Source organism: Camellia sinensis, chromosome 8, assembly GCF_055761805.1.
Source record: "Camellia sinensis isolate YWXY chromosome 8, ASM5576180v1, whole genome shotgun sequence".
NCBI lineage: Eukaryota > Viridiplantae > Streptophyta > Magnoliopsida > Ericales > Theaceae > Camellia > Camellia sinensis.
In genome coordinates this window covers 175,495,408-175,510,800 of record NC_138968.1, presented here as the reverse complement: position 1 = coordinate 175,510,800, position 15,393 = coordinate 175,495,408, and the positions used below count along the sequence as shown (strand labels likewise).

The following is a 15,393-nucleotide window of genomic DNA, read 5'->3' as shown; positions in this document are numbered from 1 at the left end:
TATTTTTCTCTCAAACCGCACCGACCCGCACCGCGCACACCCCTAATCAAAATCAAGGTTGTTAAAATCGGGATCCTACGTTAGATCGTTGGAGGTGTTTATAGGATCGGATCGTAGAATCGGATCGAGGATCGTAAGATCCTACAGAAAAAGACAAATTACATAATAATTTAATTTAAATAAATATTTCTTATAAAGTATACACAAAATGAACTTATATTCTATTAAAAAGAAGTGAAGATATTGTGAAAAATACAATACTCCATGTAAAATGTACATATAATATTATGCAATAGAAAACCCGACGGTAAAAGTTCTGTATTTTATCAAAAAAGAAGGTGAAGAAAAAGAAAAATTTTATAACAAAATACTTTACAATGTACAATAATGCATAAAAAGTGAAGAAAAAATATTTAACAATATTAGAAATGAAAATAGATTAAGAACTCAAAAGAGTAGCTTAGTCGAATGATAAGGTTTGTCGTTAGCATCCCTAGTGGAGCGGATTCGAGTCACAAAAATAATTTCTCCAGAAATTTGGATAAAGTTACAATCATCTTACCCTTCTTAGACTCCGCTAAAGCTAAGTTTGTTTTTCCGACTATTTAATTTTCTTAAATTACCGCAATATTTGAATGTTTGTTTCCTAGTTTGTTTTTCTTAGTCTATTTGATTCAATACTACTTAATTTTTAATATTTATTTTGACGACATAAATTGGTATTTAGACAACAAACATAAAATTTATAACAAAATATGTCATACAATACAAAACAAGACTTATAAATAGGATCGGATTCGGATCGGGATTCCACGATCCTATAAGATCCCACTACTAGGATCGAAAGATCCTACCTACAAAGAGTTTTTTACATGATCCGGATCGATTGTACTCAAATGGATCGTAAGATCGTAGGATCGTAAGATCCGGATCGGGATTTTGATAACCATGATCAAAATACACTATAGCCTCGTTTGAGAAGTGGCTATTTTAGTAGGCTATTTTAGTTTTTGTATTTGGGAAGATGAGATGAATTTTATTTGAGTTGTTGTATTAAAAAATGTGTTGAAATGATATTTGAAATTAAAATGACAAATTTGTCCCTAAAAAAATATTTTTTTAAATTGCTATCAAGGGGTAAAATCGTAAAATGTTCATTAATGGAACAAGTGACAAAGCTGACAATGTAGGCTGTGCCTACACTGCCGCTGTGCAGTCCTATATATATATATATATATATATTTTAAAAAAACTTGCAAAAGTGGTTTTTTGGATAAAAAAAAATTTTAGGCTATAATAACCTCTTTAGGCACTTCCCAAACAGCGCCTATAAAATCTTAATTTTCTTTGTATCCATCTTTTAAAAGTAATGATTCTCATGCACATTTTTTGAGAAGAAAAATAATTAAAACCTAGTTTCTTCATTGTTTCTCACTTCTTTTATTGTCCACTATTGCTTGCTACACATTTTATTGGCTTCTATTGCTTGTATAAAATATTTGATATTACTTTATTCTCTAAGTTTATATTCCATTATTTAAGATTCTACTCATTCCACATATTTTCTCATAATCAACTAATTAACAAAGCACAACGAACCCAATTGCACAATCTCCACAATGATATCAGCACCTAAAATAACCCTTAACATCATCAATCTTCACAATTATATATATATATATATATTAACGAGATCCAAATCAATTTATATCATTATTAAATTCATCAATATTATTCTTTTAATATATGGATTTGGGCTTAGTGGAGAGCCAATCCGAACAAGGCTTTGGTGGCATACTTCTGTGTCGTTGATAACATTAATGAGATCGTGGCCTGAAATTTGGAAGAGATGAGATGAAAGAAGACTAAAGCATTGGAGTGCGAAAATCAATGAAATGTGTGTGAATTAGGGTTTTGATTTGAAGATGGGTGGAAACCTATTTAAGTTGTGTGTGTACATGATTTGAGTTAGGGTTATAATTAGAATATATGGTGTATGGAATGAGAATAATAATATATAATTAAATTCATAAGTGTGTGAATTGAGATATAATATATATAGAGATGAAAGAATGTGTGGAAATAGAATTTCCCGTGTAAGTTGGGGTGTGCACGGTGTAGTTTTTGTAGTTTGAGAATAAAATTATATATTGAATGGCGAGTTAGTGAATTAATGGATTAACAAATTGTGATTTGAGCGATTTTGGACAAATTGAATAATATTTTAACTAATTATCATACATTTACATAATATATAACACTAATTTGTATAATATTTTTTAGATATATAACACAAAGTAATTTTATATAATATGTTTTATATATATAACCATTAATTTATAATAAATTTCATATCTTAAATTTTTCTCACACTTATTTTTACATTAATATTTCATCAGAAGTTAAAATATATATATATATATATATATTAATTATAGCAGAGCGGAATAGTTCGGTTGGCAAATTACAAATTTTAAAGTTTAAATCGCGATTAGCGATTAGAGCGGTGCGGATTGATGCGGATTAGATGGTATTTTGTACAGCCCTAAATGTAAGTGTGTTTGAAGAAATGTGCCCTGCAGTGAAGTATAAATGAAAGATATGAAAATAAAAATGTTATTTGCATCTCTCTAGATATTGATAATTTTTTTTTTTAACTCTCATCTATATGTAGTTTTTCTTTTTTAATATGAATAGCCCTAATAATCTTAGGTTTGAGTAATTTCCAATCCTCACGTGATCAGCACGTGCTTTACTAACGAGACTTGTTGTTTTTTATTGACTATTTTTTTTTATTTTTTGAGTAAAAAATTAGAAAAAAAAAAAACTTGTAATAATTTTTTTAATCTATTTTAGCCTATAAACAATCTCAGGCTTGTGCAATTATCGCGGAGAAATTAAAATATATTGGCATTGAGGCCTCGTTTGGCAACCGAACTTTTTAACAAAAAAGTCAAAAAATTACTAAATTAGTCAAAAAGCCAACAACTCATACCAAAAAGTCAAAGATTCTCTTTTCTCTCTACTTTTTGCACATCTTTTCGTAAAAAGTCAAAAAATCATCCTAAATATACTAATTTTTTTTAACTCATATTTTAGCTAAATAGCAAAAAAATTACTAAATTAACATGTTCCCAAACAAGACCGGAGATCATATATAGGCGCTGTTTGGTACAGCTTAATTTCAGCTTATTTCAGCTTTCAGCTTAATTTAAGCTATTTTGATGTGTTTGGTTTAGCTTATAACTTATAGCTTATAGCTTTGTGGAAGTCAGAAAACAGCTTATTCTTTGAGTGGGGCAGAAGATGCTTTAAGAATAAGCTGGAAATCAGTTTAAGCTGAAAGTTATAAGCTATAAGTTGTTTAGGCATAAGCTGTAAGCACTTTTCCACAGCTCTACCAAACAGGGCCATAAACCTCGTCCCCCACTCTTGCAACACACCCAACATAGTTCGATCTCCTCTCGCCATGGCCACACTCAAATACCCTACCTCCAGGTTAAAAACATGCACATTTCTCCAACTCACTATAAAATCAGCCCCCAAAAAATGAAATCTCATGCTTGCATACATTTCAAACCTCCCTCTATACCGTGACAAGGTTCCAACCCATATGCACTCCCATTGACCAATCATAGTACTTTGCAAAGGCTTGAATCACTTTTTCATAAGCTTTTCTGGAAACAACAGTTTATGGAGATCGAGAGGCGACCCCCCTTTCTCAACTAAAACGAGCCCTTCGGAAGGCACAGCTGCGTTGGTCTGACACTCATATCTACCAACTTTAAGTGGTATTGGAGAAGTTTTGGCTACACAAATGGTACTGTGGTGAAATTTCTTCGCCCTGAGAAAAAATGCAATGTCCTTGTCGAATGTTACATAGCTTAGTCCTGAGTGAAGGCAATAAGAGAACCGTTTTTTGGATTTGAAAATCGGTTGATTTAGTAAGGAAACTGGTGACCTATTCAGCCCCAGAATCCCAGATATGCCTTTGTTGTCATTCGAGCAGCCAAAAATGATGTGATAAAACAGCTTCCGGGTACAATCATGGAGCGGAAGTATAAATGCATCCTGAAACACAATGCCCTTGGTTTTATCGGGCTTACCGGTGCCAATGCCATAGCCGATTTTGTAAACACACAGCCCGTTAACGCATTTGAAGAGCTTAAACACAAGGTGTGGTCGCAGAGAAGCTGTGTTTGGAATAAGAGAATGAATGTATGTAGCATTCATTGCATTCCATGCCAAGACATTAAATTGTGTTTGGATCTTGAATTTTTATCAAATTTGTTGACCCAAAAAAAAAAAAGGATTTAAGTAAAACTTCCATCCCAAGACATTAAAGCTATCTTTTAATCTTAAATTCCCAGCGAAATTTGTGGAAGCAATAAAGAAAAAGAAAAAACGATTTAAGTGAAATATAAGCTAAATTTCATTTACAAATCCCCTTCTTTTTCTCTTTTTTTTTTTTTGTTTTTTTTCGGTCTCTCAACAAATTCAAGATTCAAATACAACTCAACGCTGCATTAAAACATATAAATAAATTCATTATGCCACACTAAATTTACATCTCTAAACAAGGGTTATTTGTAATTTACCCAACAAGTTTCAGAAACAATATGGTGATGGTCCAACAATGCAAGCACTGAACTTGCTTTAATAATTTTTGAGAATATCTTTACATATCCAACAATCACAGAAGTTTGAAGTCTAACAAAGCATAATAGGATTGCCATGATTATGTACATTTTACAAATAATAAAGCTAAAAAAAGACTCACAAAGCAGAAGGCTGAGCAAAGATGTAAACCTCATCGTATCCCTTCCTGCAGTAGGAGAGGATATAGAAACCAAAGTCAGTAAAAAATTGATATGAACACACTTATGCAGTTTCAAGGGAATTCTCGACTTACCCAGCCTTCCCACAGTAAGTTGGACTGTAATTGTAAATAAGGTTGTCAAGCACTTTCCGAGCAGGCGGTCTGTTCAAGGACTTCCGTGCCTCACTGCAAGAATAAATAAATAAAAATACAAAATGCACATTTATATTTATACAATAAAATAAGGTGAAGTGGGAAACTTTTGAATAAATTTTTTATTCTCTTCTATTTCAATTTTGAATACATTTATAACTTTTCAAGTTAAACCAGTCCCAACCAACCTGACAAAGAAGTTTGCAACATATTGAGTCACTTGAACTGCATCTTCGGAATGTGGAATCATGGATAAGCCCCATTCAAAAGCATTTTTCTGCAGTGTACAGCAGGGTCAGTCTGCATTACAATTTAGTGTCTAGTACTAGCAAATTAGTGAAATAATAATAACTGCGAAGAAGAGGAAGAAGAAATAAAGAAGGAAAACAAATAGAACCAAACAACACTGCCACAAAGCTACAGATCTTGAGGTTAATTGTTGTACATAATTTTCAACTCAAAGAAATTCTAGGTATCATATTCTAAGAACCAAACAAGACTTTCAGTATCCGGATTTTAACTGTTGAGGGTCTTAAGACCAATCAAGTCATGAACATGTCCTCTTAAAACTGGACATGCATCGTGAACACGTACGAAACAGCGTCTATTGTTTGATCGCATATGAGACAAATCTAAGGTCTTGACACAAATCTGAAGAAATGAAAATAAAGGCTAAAGATTAAACTAAAAAAGAAAAATAGTTTTAATAAAAAATAATATGGTATCATACATATTAATCCCTCTTACTGACTTTTTAATATTTGGAACCCCAAACCTTCACATTGTACAATTTGTTTGTAAATACTTGAGACTTCAAAATATAGGACAACAGAATTTTTCTATTCCCCCTTCTTTCCCAACATATGACCAAAGAGAATGTGTTAATCGTTATTGTTTTGATATTATAAATAGAAATTTAAATGCTAGGTATAAAAAATTTAAAATTAATAGCTTGTTTGTATCAGATTGGTGGGCCTATCTACACACATATTCATAGAGAGAATGGTGATGACCATGTGAATGCCTGGATGGTGATGGATCACGACAGTGGGTGGATAGTGACCATGGCTGCTTTGGTCCAGTGAGAGAGTGTGGTAGTGAATATAATTAACTAATAGCAAGTGTAAACAATTGGAGCTAATTAAAAAATGTGCTAATTAGCTCCCTCCATTAGCATAGTCTCCACAATGACTGGAAAGGTTGGCATCATTTCCAGAACACAAGGAGGTCAACATAACTAGATCAAAAATAGTGATGACAATAATGGCTAATGAACAACATAGGAGTGCATCCAATAAACAAAATCATGAATCTCACATTCCCAATACAAATATGATGAGAAGCACTTCAAAGATAGTACCTCTGGATGCCACTGGAAGGCAGTAACAGGATAATTGTGTGCATGGACTGTGGAGACATAGACCTGATACAAATAAATGTTCTAAATTTAGAATGTTCAAATATATAGGGAGAAAAAAAAAACATTGGAGAGTAAAACTTATTTATTGATAAAAATAAATAATCAATTGATAATTCATATAGAGAAAATTTTAGCTGGAATATCATACAGATTGATAATCGATAAAATATAACAAATTGCCCGTAGTCAATACCTTATTATCTGAATCTGCACTAGTTGTTAAGACCTTGAAGAAACTACGTAGTTCCTTGTACTCTCCAAACCTTTCTGGTGATACACCATACTGTTGCATAAAGGAATTCAACTCACTAAGGTCAGCTACTATGTACTTTGCAAATCTAAGTACGCCTGCTAAGATTAAGCAGGCATATATGGGTTTAGAAAAAATAGAACAGAAACAATACGAAGAACTAGTTGTGTCTCTATTGTATCTTCATAATTCATAATCTATATGCATTCAAGTCTTAATAAATTAGGAATTGGTGCTAGAGTGGAACGACAAGGATAATAACAACAAATTAGGCATAAAATTCATTTTTCTACTGCATTTTTTACCTCCTACTCACAATAGGAGTGGGGCCCAACCCATGTGATTGTGTATTCTCCACTCCCATTGTGAGTGGGCAATTAAAAATGAGGTAGAAAAGGGTCTTTGTCGCAAGACTGAAAACTTCCAAGTATGGACCATTATGGATTCTTGAAACATCCACTAAGGTACATAATAGTGATTAGTGCCCAATTTTTCATTCATAGAGTAAGGTTTCCATGAGATAACATAAAAGATGGGGGGGGGGGAAGATTCCTTGGATGCACAAGAATAAAAGAAAACAATAGTCAGTACAGTTCAACATGAAATGGAAAAAGCTACTAATTGTTTGAAACTCACTTGATGGTTTTGCATGACAAGGCAATCTGTACTCAACTTTTTAAGTAAATTTGGCGGAAACCTGCAAAAGGATAGGAATATTTAACTTGAGAGTCAAGAACAACTCAAGAGACCAATAGCCAACCCTAGTCAAAAACGAAAAAGGCCTTGCTGAGGATTTACTACCACAATCATGCATATTAAAATGAAAATGAATGCCCATTTAATTTGTGAACAGACCACATGGAGGACATAATATCTCTATTCTCCCCCTCGTCACCCCACTCAATAGACTTTAAATGAATCTACTAAAAAATAACAATGACATGCAAATCCATAAGGACTACCATGGTTTCGGACGTCTTAAAACACATTTTTTGACATGGACAATTTATTTTGTTGACTTGCCTCCATGAAATTGAAAATCTTATAAGTGAAATGTACACTTAATGAATGAAAAATTATGTGGTGAATTAAAAAAAATAAAAAATAAAAAATAAATAAAAATTCCAAGTTTGAGACAATTTTGGCAACTATAGTTCCATGATCTCATGCTACACAAAAATCAAGGTTGAGATATTTGCATCTATAATGAAAAATATTGAAAAAAAAATGAAGAATGTATCAACATATAATGTGTTGTGATCACCACCATATGAATAAAATTGTAATACATAGACCTCATCTGAGAAAATGATATGATAGTATGTAACAATGTTCCAATCATCATCCCTTTTGATAAAATTGAAATACATAATGATGTCATCCTCACTAAAATGAAAATCATATGTCAATGTATAACATTGTTACAACCATATCTAAATCAGAGAGAAGAAAGTATATAACAGTTTCCAATATTCATCCTCGTCACAATAATTGCAATACAATTGAAAAATTCAACCTACCCTCAATCAAAGAACCATAACTATATCCATTTGTCCCAATCCCCACCCTACCAAAATACCCACAACACTTCTAATAATTTGATTAATCAGAGCATACAGCAATGTTCCAATCGATATCCTTGTCAAAATAGTTGCAATATTTATGGATTTCATTTTCATTTCAATCAAAATACAAATCAACATGTAACAATATTCCAATCATCAACCCTGTCAGTATTATAAAAAATTATATAGATTTCATCATCATCTTTATTTATTTTGATATTTTAATCAATAAGCTTATCAATGAGTAACAAATTAACAATGTATTCCAATCCTCATCTCTGTCCATAAAATTGTACATGCCATTTCATTTTATAACAATCAACTAACAAAAACATAAATAACAATCCACTGATCATACCTTTCAATATAACTGCATTAAATATGTCAATCTTCATTTAATCTTAAAAAACATCAATACAAAATAATATTCAAGTCCTCATCTCAGTCAATACATATCAGTTTCATATACTTTTCTCCAACAAAATAATTCCAATATTTTAACAAGTTCATCTTCATTTCAGTAAAATGACATAGCACTATATGACAATGTTCTAGTCCCCACCCCTTACCAAAAGTAATTGCAATAGCCTCGATACAAAGTGTTTGAATCTATAACCTGTCAACATAATCATATATATATATATATATATAAGTAGTGCTTTTCCTTTGTTAGGTGGCACATTCTAAAAACTTACTTTTTTTCAAAAAAAGCCACATCAGCATGCCTTTGCCATTTGTATATAAAGTTCTATACAAACTAAATTTCAATTATAATAACCAATTTTATGTAGACTCTATTTGAGAAACACTTACTTTCTATATATTTTTCATCGTGTATTTAGTTTTGTCGTTGTCAGATTATTTTTATATAGTTAATAATTTAATTTAATTATTATGATATTTGAAAAAAAAATTATCTTGATATATAAATAAATAAAGTAGAATATGCTTAATTATATGCATCACACGAATTAAATTAATTTTCTTTTATATGTTTTATTTTTTGTCTATCTTATTGATGTCTTAATATTAATTTTCATTTAACATGAAATTATTTATTAGAAAACATTTATATTTAATTTAAATTTTATATATCTATATACAATATGTATGAATAATTCAAAAAGAATATTAAGAAGAAAAAAAATCAATACTCTACATATTTAATTTATATATTTTCTTCTTAATCCAATCACAACATATTTATATTTAATCTTTTAAATAAATTTTGTGTAGTTCTACATATATTTATTTTCTAAATAAATATAAAAATAAAAATAAAATAAAATAATTAGAGTCACTTTAAGTTTTAGTTTTATATTATTAATTTTCTTTCTAATTTAACTATTATTTTTAATATCAAAATGAATGTTTATTTATTTAAATTACACTTTTATAGTACGATAGAGTTAAAATTATCAAAATAAGTGTTTCTTTTACTATGTTATAATTTAATATCGTATAAAATTATTAAAATAAGACGCAAAATTAATTTTCCATTTTAAAAATAAATTCTCGTGTATCACACGGGTCACCTACTAGTTGGAATATATATAATTTCATCCACATTTCAATCGATGTAATTTTCATCCTCAGGACCTCATCTCAATTGGAGGGTCAGCATATTTGATGTAAGACAGCTTTAGAAAATGTGGACTAAGGCTCTGCAAATGTAATTGTGGAGGATTTTGGCCATGGAAAAGCTTCTAGGTTTAGGGTTTGAAGAGGGAGACAAAGCATTTAGGACTTAGAATGGAAATTGGCTGATATTTGGATTGATTTTCAAAATTCCAGGTTGCATGATATTCAGATTTGGCCCAGTTGTAAGAAATAATAAACAGTGATCAAATCATTTCAAAAGCAAAATCATTACCGAACTAAATCACATCAACATCATTTGTCGAATTAACTATGAGAAACCATATACCTTTGAAACACTGTTCCTTCCACATTTATGTCGTTCATGAATTGGAGTGTAGATGCCTGATCTGATGCTTTAAATGATTCAAGAATGTTCTTGTCCTATCATCATTCACAATATGTCAATACCAAGAAAAATATATTAAATTTATAATACTAAGAAGTAAAATACTCTCTTAGAACCAGAATGATTCAAGTAAGCAACAGTCAACAACATTAAGGAACAATATTATACATATATTCATTGGACATGTAAGTTGTAACTTAAGGTTCATTTATCTTCTTCTTCTTCTTTTTTTCTTTTTTTTTTTTTCCTTTCTTGGGTGGGTTGGGTGGTTTACACCAGGGTTGTCTGCAATCCTAACCCCTATGAATGCAAGGAAAATATGCACTTATAAAAATAAACTAAAAAATTGGGACACGTGGAGCACGAGCATCATGCAAATTAAAGTTTTACAAGCTTAGAACTGAGTTATTTTCTAGTTGCATTGAGTAGTAAGAACCTTCCATTGAATTTGTAAGCTCCAGGTCAACCCGTGTCGTATGAATGAATAGATACTGAGCGGTTTGCATAACCAAAAATCATAACACATGCACTGTACCTTTATGTCCTCTTGACATTCAAATCAATTGTTAAGCACCACTTAATGCAAACAAGTTTCTATATCTAGTATCTAGATCAATAAAATTGGTTTCTATGATGTCATAAAATGAAAATTCTCAAGATGCTAAGAGTTAGGGGTATTTAATGAATAAGAAGAAAAAAAAGATGTATCAGAAAAAATAAAAGCTGAAAGATCAGCGAATTGCAACAAATTCAAACATAGACGTTTAATATAGTGAACTGTGTTTTTGTAGCTTACCTTGCTGATAATCATTGTTAAAAGTTCGAAACCTAAGCAGATAGCAAGTAGGGGAAAATGGTCTCCTGCATCATTCTTCTCTAAAATTTTCTGTATGAAACAGAGAAAACAATAGCCCATAACAAGAAAAATAACTGTCAATTATGAATCATTTTGAATCGTGACATAAGCAAATAAAAAATTGGTTAGAATTTTTTAATTTGTGTCAGCTGCATATATCCAGGCATATAAAAAATCACAATTCTACATTTAAGTGAATGTCTTGCATAGAGCATTTTCCAATAAATCTGTAGTGGTATGTTTAAGATCGACAACTACCTTAAAAATTCCCTCAATAACGTCGAAGTAGCGACCACTTTTAGCCCACCCTCCAGTAAAGAGAACCCCATTAACAAGATTGAGTTTCTGCAGCACAGTAGTAGATATTAGCATAAACACAACTCAAAAGGAAGGCAAAAAAACCCTTTCACCAAGCACATTTAAAAAATGCACACCAAAGCCTCTGCGCATAGACCATAAAAGGCTCTAAATTATGAGAAAAATACATGGATAGTTCACAAATGTTTTACTTGACATAAATTTATCAATTAAAGCTATCATCTGAAATGTAGTTCTTACAAAAGTCAATACACCAGAGGCACAAGAATCTACAAATTCGGCATTAGACAATCCTACAGTAAGTTAAGAATCCAATGCTATTGGCCTTTGAACGTTCAATTGTTCACTGTATTTATCATGTTTGAAAACGGAGAGTATATTTAGGAAGGCAAAATAAAAGGGTTTTCCAAAGAAAGTAACCACCGATCAATTTAGCCCAAAAGAGCAAGCAAAAAAATTAATCGAATTTGTTCTCCCTTTTATCCAAAAAATAAATAACTAAATCAAGTTTTCCTTTCCTGATTTCCATCCATTTTCTCAGCAACCAAACAGAGGTTAAAAGGGTCGATTATTCAATTAACCTAGTCTAATGATCAACCGATTCAATTACGTTCTCAATACACATCAAAATTAAGTAAAAGTTAAATCCGATTACATTGTAGAGAATTTCAGGAGGCTCGTTATAAATAAGAGGAATAACCCTAGCCCCAGCGGCTTCCACGAATTTCACATACGAGGCAGCAATATACGAAGCGTTGGTAGCATTACTAAGCCTACCGGAAGCTCCGTCGCCGGGATGACTGACGATTCCGATCACCGGCCGGAAATTGAGCTTCGGATCCGCCGCGGGACAGCTCGGAGACATCATCGGCTCCTCAAGGCCAGTCCCGGTGGGCAAGAGAATCGTCGATTGAGCCTTCGCAGCACTCAATTCCTTGGAAAAAGAGATGAGAAGAGGAATCCAGAGATAGTTCCACATGTCGGAGTAGCGAGAGGGAGATGAGGAAGACGATGCGACGGAGGGCGACGGAGAAGGGTGGTTGGTGGAAGAGTCGGCGTGGCTGGAAGGAGAGTTAGAGAGAGAAGAGGGAGACATTGTAGAGAGGTGGGAGATTAGGGTTTGGTGAAGTGGTAGGAGAGAAGAAGAGAGAGAGGGAGATGAGGAGGAGAGAGAGGAGAAAGAGAAGAAGATCGTCGGGGTGTGGTTTTGACATTGTGATGCCTTGGCCGCCCCCCCGTGGGTGCGATCGTACTTTTTTGGAGCTGACGGACTGACGAACTCAACAGCCCGTTACGCAAAAGAAATCCTTGGCAAAATGAATAATGGTAAGAATTTGGGGGTAGTTTGGGAAGTGGGTTGATTTTTTTTATTTTTTTAGTTTGGGTTAAAAGTTTAGTTGGAGAATGATTTTTTAGTTTATTTTTATTATTTTTATGAGAAAATAGTGTAATGATTATGGTTTGGATGTGATATTTTCTTTGTCATGGTTAAAATAATATATTTTGTCTTTTGTGACTAAAATAGCCAAAAAAATTTCCAAACCTTCTTCTCAAACTGCCAACTATTATACTAATAAATAATTTGACATAATTTTAGAAGTTTTTGATATTTGTAACGGTAGTGTTACATACACTAAATAGTATATCAATTAGTGTTATGATATTATTATTAACCATATTTATTATACAAGTTACAAATATTCAAAACTATACAAATGATGTCATACCATCTGTTAGTAAATTAATGTGTACATCAATTGATATATATAGTATTATTCTATTTGTAATTTGTATAATAGGTAGGGTCAGTAATAATGACATAATACTAATTAGTACATTAATATGTATATTAATTGATACGTGTAGTACTACCATGAGAAATTTTATTAGAAGGAAAAATGGTCGAGACACAAGTAATTTATCATTTCAAAAATTATTTTTAATGATATGTTAAGTATTAAAATTTTAGGACAAATTACAAATATACTTCCTGAAGTTTGATTAAAATACGAATCATTATTTATGATTTTAGAAATTACATTTCACCCCTGAGATTTTTAATTTCATAACAAATCGTCATTTTTATTAATAGATCATTAAGTCAATTAATAATTTTTAATGATGTTAGAAATATGTTTCAATTAATAATTTAGGTAATTTTATTATTATATAGAAGAGCAATTATGAATTTTATTTTTTTAACTAATTCTGTTAAATAAAAAATACTAACAAAGAGGTATTTATAATTTTTCAAACCACAGAAGGCAATTTATACTTTAAGCAAACTTCAATGATGTATTTATAATTTACCCTAAATTTTAATTTGTTAAATATTTTATTATATAAAAGTTAATTTTAAATCACATCATTAAAAATAACAAATTAGGAAGATAATATTGTTGATTTAGAATATAATGTTTTATATATTTTAAATATATAAAATAAATTTTATATTTCCATCAAATGTTTATGGCCAAACAATTATTATATATTCATAAATTTAGAGGTTGGTTGGAATGATCTAGTGTATTTTTTAATTTTATAAAAAGATACGTAAAAAAGTAAAGTGTTAATATAATCTAAATAAATACACTTATTTGAGAGATGCTTAACAAACTCTCGTACCTAAAAATTTAACAATAATTAGTCAATTTTGGGAAAGTAGGCTAAAAGTTTTTTTTTATTGAGTAATGTTAGGGACCTTAAATAATTTAGTAAATATTCTACCAAATATCTCACATTGTGCGACTCACATGATTTGAGTCTCACACTCATGTGAGATATTTAATAGAATATTTGATAAAATATTTAGAGCCTCTTGCATTTTTCTTTTTTCTTTTTATTTTTTTTTAAATATGTAAAAAATAAAGGGATAATAGAATTTAAAAAAAAATCAAAAAACTGGAAAATTGACTTTTAATTATATTATCAAAATAAATAATGTGTAATGAGATTATGGGTTGTTTTGGGAAGATGGTAAAAAGTGACTTTTTAGCTTTTAACTAAGCTTTTGGCTTTTTTAGACAAATGATTTGGGAAGTTGGTAAAAAGTGACTTTTGACTTTTTTGATTAATATTTATTTATGATGTCAAATCATAATAAAATGACTAAACTACCCCCGTTTATTTAAAATATTTACAACTGAACCTATGTAACACATTGTGACCCATGAGGGGTAAAATTGTAATTTCACCGTTGGCTAAAAACCAACTTGCCAAATGAAAAAAAAGCCAAAAAAGCCAACTTTTAGCTTTTGTTACTAACCAAAAAAAGTGACTTTTAGCCAACTTCCCAAAATAGCCCTATATGCCGTTTTGGCAACAAATAAAAAAATTGCGTTTTTCAAACCTTTCCAAAACGCCACAACTTCCCAAAACGCCAAACCTTCCATTTGGGAAGACCAAAAAAGCCACTTAAAAATTTACTAAACTACCCTTTGCAACATTATAATTAATTAGTTTAAAAAGTGTTTTTAATTAAAAAGTAAGGATATTTTGGTCATTTTAGAGTGATGCGACACTTTTAAAAAATATTAAATCAAAAATAAAAAAAAATCAGCTTTTTACAAATTTTCTAAATCACTTCCAAAAAAGTCAAAAAACTTAATAAAAAACTAAAAATCAACTTTTTATCAACTTAGGCCAAGTTTGGGAAGACTAAATAAGTGTACTTTTTGAATTTTTATGAAATATGGGTTGGATTTGAGTTGGGTTTGAAGTGATGTGTTAGATAGGTGATGTGACTTAAATAAGATGATGTGACTTAAATAGGATAGTGACTTTTTGACTTTTTGGATTTTTTGAAAGATGCAAACTTGGCCTTACTAAGCCTGTGTTTGGCAACTGGGTTTGTAGGTTTTTTCGGCTATTTTAGCCACAAAAAATAAAATAGGCTATTTTAGCCATAACAAACAAAACATCACATTCAACCTATAATCATTACATTATTCTCTCAAAAAAAACTCAAAAAAGTCAAAAAATCAAAAAGTCCTTCCCAAACCAAGCTTTTAAGCCCAGACTAAAAT

The 15,393-nt window shown here is 30.9% G+C and overlaps 1 protein-coding gene across 1 annotated transcript; it reads right to left on the bottom strand.

The window, feature by feature from the left end:
- Positions 1–4,623: 4,623 nt before the first annotated feature.
- Positions 4,624–12,683, bottom strand: LOC114263512 (gamma-glutamyl hydrolase 2). The gene is made up of 10 exons (XM_028204069.2): positions 12,024–12,683; positions 11,309–11,395; positions 10,991–11,080; positions 10,135–10,229; positions 7,279–7,339; positions 6,586–6,675; positions 6,333–6,395; positions 5,161–5,249; positions 4,913–5,005; positions 4,624–4,825 (listed from the first exon to the last, which is right to left on the bottom strand). The coding sequence occupies exons 1-10, from the start codon at positions 12,462–12,464 to the stop codon at positions 4,777–4,779; spliced, it is 1,158 nt and encodes a 385-aa protein (XP_028059870.2). The 5' UTR covers positions 12,465–12,683; the 3' UTR covers positions 4,624–4,776.
- Positions 12,684–15,393: the final 2,710 nt, after the last annotated feature.